This window comes from Silene latifolia, chromosome 5, assembly GCF_048544455.1.
Source record: "Silene latifolia isolate original U9 population chromosome 5, ASM4854445v1, whole genome shotgun sequence".
Lineage (NCBI taxonomy): Eukaryota > Viridiplantae > Streptophyta > Magnoliopsida > Caryophyllales > Caryophyllaceae > Silene > Silene latifolia.
In genome coordinates this window covers 70,277,797-70,287,479 of record NC_133530.1, presented here as the reverse complement: position 1 = coordinate 70,287,479, position 9,683 = coordinate 70,277,797, and the positions used below count along the sequence as shown (strand labels likewise).

General features: G+C 37.2%; 1 protein-coding gene across 1 annotated transcript; it reads right to left on the bottom strand.

The window, feature by feature from the left end:
- Positions 1-6,415: 6,415 nt before the first annotated feature.
- LOC141655512 (uncharacterized) lies at positions 6,416-8,150 on the bottom strand. The gene is made up of 4 exons (XM_074462588.1): positions 8,036-8,150; positions 7,524-7,912; positions 6,977-7,435; positions 6,416-6,880 (listed from the first exon to the last, which is right to left on the bottom strand). The coding sequence occupies exons 1-4, from the start codon at positions 8,148-8,150 to the stop codon at positions 6,416-6,418; spliced, it is 1,428 nt and encodes a 475-aa protein (XP_074318689.1).
- Between the last annotated feature and the right edge of the window lie 1,533 nt (positions 8,151-9,683).

Genomic DNA, 9,683 nt, shown 5'->3' with positions numbered 1-9,683 from the left:
ACAATAACTGAGTTTTCATAATACAATAACTATGTTATTGTAATACAATAATCGATTATTGTATTACAATAACATAGTTATTGTATTATGAAAACTCAGTTATTGTAACTTGTAAAAAAGATAGAATAATTGAATTTGTATAATACAATAACTGCAACACAGTATTATAATAATCACACAAACTTGTTTCTCATTGAGTTTGGAGAAAAAAGAACATACTCATTTGCAAGATTGTAATCATCCAAGAAACAATAAACAAAATTGAAGAATAGGAAAACTTGTTTAGCTGAATAAAATAACAGCTAACATGCTTTACAATAATCAAGTAACTACAATAGAATAACCGTCATAACCATTGTAAATTTACTGATACAGAAATATATAAAAAAACTTTCACATACCGATGACTTGTACAAAAAAAACTTCTTATGGGGGATAACCCTTTCCCAGCCTTGACCAGCATGTCATTAAGTAAAAATGACCAGCAATCAATCACGTTCGATGTGATCATAGTCTTAGCAGACAGTGAAATAATGTCATCTCGAGTTAACATGTTGTGAAATGAAAACACAACCAAATCCTGCCTGCCACATGGAAACAAATTATATAGTAAAAACAAAAACCCAAAAAACAATAAAAGCTTTTAAAAAGTAGATATATTAGCAAAAAAAAAAAAAAAAAAAAAAAAGAGAGGAAACGAAAAACATATAATGCTTACCCAATTCGTAGGTCATGATCGTGCAGAAAACAGTAATCAAGTACAGTCTTCATCCGCATTAAATAGGAGCAAAAAGCTTCTTGTACTCGCACAAAAAAACAGACACTACAACTGCATCAGGATTGGGTGATTCACAATCTAAATCACACCCTATACCACAATTCCCAAAAAACGTATGCTCAGGCATAATGTCTGAATGCAAAGAGTAAGCATTTATAACAGAACTATCTTGCATTCTAGCCCCAACAACAGCCTCGTTGACAACTTTGTTAACAACGCCATCCACACTACCCAAGTCCACAGCTTCATTCTCAACATCAATATTATCAATGCCGTCATTAGTTGGCACCTCATTCGGTTTCTCAACCGCTACATCAGGATCTTATTTTTACCTTTCTCCCGAGAATAAACCACCTTATATTTTTCTGGATCAAACGCTAAACCCCCCATTCCTTTCATCTTTTCCCTTTTCATGCTCTCCCTTTTCATGCTCCTTGCAAAAACTTTCATACAACAACAGTTTACTTCCCGCCTGTTTCATTTCCTCAGCTTTTTCACAAATAAAATTGAAATATTTAGTGAATAAAGAATCATCGTCACTAATGAAAGCAAGAGTCGAAGAAACTGAAGTGGCTGTCGAAGAATCTTCAACTGTTGAAGAACCACACTCCTTTCCCATCGCTTCTTTCCGTTGCGTGTACAAATGGAGAAATATCTCAACATCCCTCTTCATCATCAAAAGATGTGCTTGGGAAACCTAAGAAAAAAAAAGAATAATTATACTAAGTCTTTACAATAATTATACTAAGTCTTTACAATAATTTACAATAATTGAAAAAAATAATTGCCACAAAACTTTAAAATAACTACACTACACATTTACAATAACTACAAAAAAATGATGGAAAGAATGATTGGAACTTACATCAGCAGCCTTTGCTTGAATAACATCATCAGTATCAAAACAGTCAGGCAGTTCCAGATACTTTTTCCCAGGTTCAGGTTTATCAACGACTGCACGTACCTGAGCAGCTTTAGCTTCTCTTAAGCGTTTGCAGACATGATACACACCATTGACATATTCCCCATTCTCTAGCGAACCAAAATTGAGCTCTAAAATACCCTTACTAACAAAAGACTTCTCATCCCAGTGCTTGATAAGAGGAGTCTCAGAAGACATAGTATATTCCTTAAAACTCATACGATGGAAGTATGCCACCATAACAACAAGTATGCAACCACGCAAAGTAGACGACCCAGTTCTACACCGCTCAACACCTTCGACTAATTTATCAAACATATACCCACACCAATCCAAATGGTGGATACGTGAAACATCTTTCACCGCTTTAAGAATTGAAAAGTCAATTCCATAATTTGAAGGGGGAGCAAGGATAATGGACATAGCATAAAGCACAAACAGCCTCCGAAATTCATCTCCCCCATCATTCCCCATATCAGTAATTGCATTATAAACAGCAGGGATAGTAACATAATTTGTCCCTTCTACATTAAACTTCTTCAGGAACTCGGCTTTCAACGTTTCTTGTGAAGACAATCAACTATGTCCAGTGTAAAGAACCTCAACCTTATCACCACCATTTGGCAATCGAAAAACATCATACACATCATCTTTTGACAGAAAAAATTTGACATCTCGTGCTTGAAAAATATGAGCAGTAGCATTAAAGTGTTTTATAAACAATGGTATAACACCCAATGGCAAACTGTTCACTTTAAAATCAAGCAAACCACCAAATCTGATCTCAATGACAGCCTTTCGCTGATTTGGACCAAGTTGTTTTACCAGATTAACCAAACCATTAGGACGACAGCTTACTTTAATGTTTGCAGCACTGAAAATGGAAAATCAAGCAAAATATAAAAAGAGTGACACAACAAAACAAAGGAGAAATAAACGGAAACTCATAACAGGGGGCAGGACACATATACTCACATGTTCAATCTTGGAGTTCCAGGAACCTTACTGAGCTTTTTTTTTTGGAAAATTTAATTTTGAGCGTTTCAAATCGGCTTTATTACCAACTTCAGGCTCCCTATTATGTTTAGGACCCATTTGTTTTTATCACTGAGCAAACAGAATACAAAATTTTCAGAATAAACACAAAAAATATGACAACAACTAATACAATAACTGAGTTTTGATAATACAATAATCAGGATAAAATAATACAATAACTGGACTTGACTAAAAATGATAACTAAATAATTTACGTATAAAATAACTAAATTACTATATTACAATAATTACCCCAATACATTACAATAACAAACATCACTATATTACAATAACAACATCACTATATTACAATAACAAACTTTTCATATTAAAATAACTGGACTTGACTAAAAGCTGACTTAAAAAGACTAACCAAAGATCAATAACTAAAATAATACTCATTACAATAACTGAGTTTGTACATTACAATAACTACCACAATACATTACAATAACAACATCAATATATTACAATAACACAAATAATTCCAAACACACACACATTATGTTCATTAGAATTATACGAATTCACAACAAAAAGAAAAACCTCAACAACAGATACAAAAATGAAAAATGAATTACGAAACCCTAAATTATGCAAAGACAATGAAAAATGTAAATTAACAACAAAACACAACAAATTAAACTATATACTAAACAAAATGAAGAATAAACACAGAAAACAAGAAAATCAAGTAGAAAACAAGAAGAAGAACATGCAAAATTGAACAAAATCAATGAAAAAAATAATTTCAGCTCATTGATTACCTGTTGAGAAGGACGAACAAACTGAGAACCACGATTATGAGAGAAACGATGATAATGAAGTAGAAGAACGACACAAATTGAGCACAAATTGAAGTAGAAGGACAGCGAAGATGAACAAAATCAACAAACGCACTGATATTTTCATAGGGAAAATATGAGAGAGAGAGAGAGAGAGAGAGAGGAGAGAGAGAGAGAGAGAGAGAGAGAGAGAGAGAGAGAGAGAGAGAGAGAGAGAGAGAGAGAGAGAGAGAGAGAGAAACTGTCGAGAAAATGGGAGGAAAAAAGAAGTCAAACCATCAAAATTGGGTTTATATATGAGATGTAAAATTAAATCTCAGCCACATATCTTATGTTAGATGAATGGTCCAGATTTAGAGGGGTAACTCACCAAAAGTACCCTAACTCATTTGATCCTATATATATATATATATTTGACAAGTCATAAAACACACTCATCTACTAGCCATATATGCTAGATTATGAGCTACTACATTACAAGATCTACTAATAAAAGTAAAGGAAATACAGTGAAATTCTTTTGCCAAGTCCATGATATCAGTCACAATTGTGGTTGTGAAATGGTTGTTCGACTTCCCTTCAATGATTTGAGATACAATTCTAAAACAATCAGAGGCAATGGAGATATGAAGGTGTTTCATTTCCCGAGCCCATTTTAGCGCCTCCAAAATACCCTTTACTTCCGCTTGTTCCGGGCTTTGTGCGAAGGATAACAGAGAGCAAGAAGTGCTAGTACCGTCAAGTCCATAACAAACCCAGCCAATCCCAATCTTACGGGAAGCACTCCAGGATGCATCAACACAAATAGAGGACTTAATACAATTATAGTGTAAACCATAGAGACTAATGTCCTCTCCGGCCTTTAGCCGTTCAGACATCTCTGAACTCTCTGCATCCGAAATAGTCTTTGTGAAGCCCGGTGGCCCAGATGGAGTGAAAATTTCCACCGCAGTACGAACTATATTGAAATTAGCTTCATAAAGTCGACATCCTGCCATAGCGTTACATCCTTTCCCAAAAACATTACAGCTCCGGACCTTCCAAATTGTCCATAGCGTACATAGGAAGGAAATAACTCCCAAGTTATTATCATTAGATTTCTTAAGAAGAGTAATCCAATTGATGATCCAGTTCTTGATATTCAAATGGGCGCCATTGATGACCCTTATACCGAGATAACTTCCCATGCATCCACAGTCGTTTTGCAACCTCACAATCTCGGAACAAATGATCAGTTTGTCAATAGTGGAACATGAATCAGACATAGGACATTCCAAACAAAACCTATCAATATGACGCCTTTGAAACTCATGACCGACCGGATGTGAATCCGTTAATATTTTCCAGAGAAGAACAAACCATATCTTTGGCCCAGGCAAATGCCATAAAGTTTTATGAACAAAGCTCTTATAATCATTCCCAAGTCTCGTTAAATCTTTTGTGGTTGCATTTTCATTCCAATGAAGTTGATGTGCCAAGAAATATCCACGCTTAACTGTATATTTTCCCGTTTCTGTCTCGTCCCAGTAAAGTTGATCCTCAGAAAGGGACGAACTAATAGGTATGGCCAAAATTTTACCCACCCATTCCTCATCAAAAAAACAATACACACGTGTTTCATCCCAAGATAAAATGTCTACATTAATAAGGTGCTTCACTTGTAAAGATGACCAATCGTTGGTTGGCGCAGTGGTAGCATGGGGCTGCGCTTGGTAGGGAGGTCTGCGGATCGATCCCCCGCAACTGCGATTGGGAGGGGTTTAAATACCGTAATCTTTGGACACGCCCCGAAATCCGGATTAGTCGGCCCAATGTGGTTCGGATTACCGGATGGTTTAGACCAAAAAAAACTTGTAAAGATGAAAGATTTGTACTACTTTGAAGCAGCTCAGGATCCTTTGGAGAGGGGCAATAACCCTCCACCCATTTCGAAGTCCACACATTAAGTGAAGAATACGAATGTATTTTCCAAGCACAAGCAGATTTAATAAGATCAAAGCCCCATAGAATACTTCTACCACCCCAAGATAAGTTAAGAAGTACGCCATTTCATACATCCATTTAAAAAACTCACCAAACCTTACTTAAGACCCAAAGTACGACTAATCAAAGAAGTTGGATTAGAAAGAATACGCCAGGCAACTTTTGCTAGTAGCGCTTGATTAAGACACTTTAAATTTCGGATACCAAGACCACCTAAAGATTTAGACTGACTCAGAAAAAGTTTACTACACCAACTAATAGTTTTCCCCATACGACAGCCTTTCCACCAAAAATGTGATAACATAGAATCAATCTTGTTAGTCACACTTACCGGTACTTTAAAAACCGATAGTAAATAGAGATAGAGGATAGGACAGACGAAATAAGAGTTAACCGACCAGCTGGAGAAAGTAAAATCCCATTCCAAGAAGCAATTCTTCGCTGTATCTTTTCAATTAGAAAATTAAAGAGACATCTTTTGGTCACCTTTTCAAGGGCATTACCAACATCAGATGGTAAACCTAAATAAACTCTTAAGGAGTTAGAAATTGGTGCTTTAAAACGCCGCACACATGTTTTAGCAAAAGACAAGGTAGAGCTTGGACTAATTAAAAGCGCTGAGTTTTCATGATTTATTACTTGACCTGACGCTCGACAATAGTTCTCAAGGATAGAAGAGAGTACCTGACGGGATTTTTTATGACCTTCCATAAAGAAAATGGAATCATCCGCAAAAAGTAAATGAGACAACGTCAAACCATTTCTACATAAAGAAATACCTCGCATCTTCCTATGCTCCTCCGCTTTAAGAAGGTTTAGAGATAACAACTCCGTGCACAGTATAGGGTGATAGAGGATCACCCTGACGTATACCACAGTTTGTCTTGATAGAAGAAGATGGAATACCATTTATAAGAATTTCATCGAGACTGTAGAAATGCACTTCATAATTAGATCAATAACCTTCTTTGGGAAACCCATTTTAAAAAGAGTTGCTTCAATAAAATTCCACTTCATCCAATCGTACGCCTTGCTCATATCCGCCTTCAAGGCCATCCTTGCGTTATTCCCAACAGAAGAGGACGATACTTTGTGAATCATCTCATGTGCAATCAAAATATTATCGGAAATACTCCTTCCTGGAACGAAAGCATTTTGGAATGGACCAACCAAAGCCCCCATAAATTTCTTCAACCTATTAGCAATACATTTCGTAACAATCTTCATAATCACATTGCACAAGCTAATAGGCCTATATTGCTCCACGCGTTCCGGAGATGGGCATTTAGGAACCAAAGCAATAAAAGTTTTATTCATCTCCTCCAGAACACCACCAGTATTAAGCACTTGGAGAACGGCTTTTAAGACATCTCCCTGGACAAAGTGCCAACACTTTTGATAGAATAAGGCTGGGAAACCATCTAGACCTGGAGACTTTTGAGAGCCTAACTGAAAAACTGCCTTTCAAACTTCTTTCTTAGAATATGGCCGTTCTATAGAGTCCTTATCATCTTCAGACAGGAAAATTTTGTCAACATTGAAGAATTGCTGATGTTTCGTCATGTAATCATCAAAATCAACGTTCAAGACATTAAGTTTATAAATATGCCGATAATGAGCAACAAACGCCTCCTCGATATCCTTATGATCAAACAACCAGCCATGTTCATTAGACTTAATACCCATAATGAAATTTCTACCAGCCCTAGTTTTCACCCAGTTGAAGAAATATTTGGAGCAAGTATCCCCATCCATGGCCCAACTAATCTTAGCTCGTTGTCTCCAATAAGATGCCAGATTTTTAGAATATTCAACAACATTGCTTCTAACTGAATCAAAAATGGAATGATCCCCCGTGTCAATTGAAGTCTGCATAGCCTGCGAAAGATCCATATCGAAATTGGTCCATTGACCACCCCATTCCCTTCTCTTATTAAGTGACCAATTTTTCATAGCCAACTTAGTAGACAGTAACTTTCTTATCAAGACGCAAATAGAGACCCCCCCCCCCCCCCACCATACGTTTCCATGTAGATTGGATTAAAGACATACATTCAATATAATTAAAATTCCATGTCTCTATCTTATAAGGACGTCTTCCATTTTCCATTATCAAATTAGTATCTATAATAATTGGAGCATGATCAGAAATCTGAATAGGGAGATGAAGAATAGCCGTGTTAGAAAATATATCATACCAGTCTTGAGAACCATAACCCTTATCAAGCCGCTCATAAATCCTTGCCCCATTATCCCTATTATTACACCAAGTATACTTTGGGCCTTTGAAAGGAATATCCAAAAGTCTATGTGAAGCCTTCCATTCTCGAAAACAATTGATCCCGTCAATAACACCAACTCTTCCACCCCATTTATTTGTTTGATACTCAATTTGATTAAAGTCACCTAGAAGCAGAAAGGGATCCGAGATAGTGTTGAGCTAAATCGTCAGCTCTTCCCAAACCCCTCTTCGAAGATGTGTTTTTGATTCTCCATAGACTAAACACAAATACCAAGAACGAGCACTACATTGATTAACTTTCACAAGGATGAAATTTTGACACAGGAAAACACAACTAAACAATGCGACATCCTTAAAACCTAACCATAACCCCCCTCTTGAACCCTGGGCATCTACACCCATACTATAACAAAAAACAAGGGAGCGAAACAAAGGATCGACTTGACTAACATTACACTTTGTTTCAGAAAGAAAAATAAAATCAAAATACGCAGTAGATAGGATCGCTCTAGCTTTAGGAATTGAAGGGGCGAGCGGATTATTAAGACCTCGACAATTCCAACACAAACCCTTCATGTCTCCAAAGGAGGTTGAGAAAGGTCAACCCCCGCAACACCCATATCACTAGAGCTCGATGAAGTAGTATCAACTTCCATATCAGCAACATACATCCGAAAAGAACTTCTAGTACAGACACGCCCATCTTCCAAATTTGTCATCCCTTCATTCTCATAGATAGAAGCTAAACCCTTAGGGGTTTCTGGATCCCCACAAGAAATATAAAGCTTTGACTCAACCTCCTGTCCATCATGACACAGCCGTCCTCCATCCCCTTCCACCTTTTCCCTAACCCTTGGAGAAACTTTACTGCTTCAGCTTTCGATCCAAGAACTTCCTCAGGGACATGAATCAAATCACGATCAGTCAATGCCTTTCTCTTGCAGCTCGAAACACTTTCATCCTGGACTAGAGGCGCAACATCTCCCTTCTTCATACCTGACTACACCAACTTCCATAGATCTGACTGTGAATTGCTTTTGACAGAAAACCAAGGGACATCAGACCCATATTATCAGTAAGAGGCTCATTGTTAGTATTAGCATCTAAAACGACATTATCATTACAAATGTCCACATCTCCTGCTCCCGTTGAAGGGCCCTCATCAGGCGACACTAGATTCAAAGAAAGTAAAACATTTAAATCCTCAATAGGCACTCCAACAGGATTTAATTCAGTCGGATGAACTTCAGAGTTCGTATCCGTAGAGCTTCCTAGTTGACTGAGAACACCACGAGGAGATAAAAAAACCTCACGAGAAGAGAAATCTGGGGTAAGCTCACCCTGATAATAATTCTGCTCATTACTATCCACAGGAGGATCCTGATAGACAATAGGAAGATCCCCTGGAATTTCAAAAGCCTGATTGTATCCATTAGCGTCATCATAACTGCGAGCTCTATTTCTATTACCTTCCAATCTATTAAAAATAGATTCCTGTGTTTCATAATCATAGTCTACCAACTCATCCCCCATATCATCCGCATTCTGCACATATTGAACATAAGGATCATCATTCATGTTAGTAAACCCATTCATATTACCAGCTTCCTGACCAATCCTATCAGCAAGACCACTTGAGATATCCGCATTACCCATTTCAGTATCAGCATTCATCTCCCTAGACCCCTGACCATGCAACATAGTTACATGACTTTGGTCAATAATATGAACATTCCTTTCCAAATGGACATGCACAGGATTAGTGGGCCTATCCGCAGTTGTCATAACCTCCTGATTTAAAGGATTAATAAAAGAGACCCCTTCAACATGCACACCATCAGATAACCCCACCTCCCCTACTTGTTGAGTAGTCTCATTATTAACGACAACATTATCGCCCACGGGATGAGAACTACTCTAGGTCACCATGTTATC

Excerpts from the sequence above, each read along its gene's own strand:
- LOC141655512 (XM_074462588.1), bottom strand. The coding sequence starts at position 8,150 with ATGGGTGTAGATGCCCAGGGTTCAAGAGGGGGGTTATGGTTAGGTTTT. Across the intron at positions 7,913-8,035 it reads CCTTGTGAAAGTTAATCAAT|GTGACTTTAATCAAATTGAG; the intron begins GTAGTGCTCGTT and ends TTCTGCTTCTAG. Across the intron at positions 7,436-7,523 it reads AATCTACATGGAAACGTATG|AGAAGGGAATGGGGTGGTCA; the intron begins GTGGGGGGGGGG and ends TCACTTAATAAG.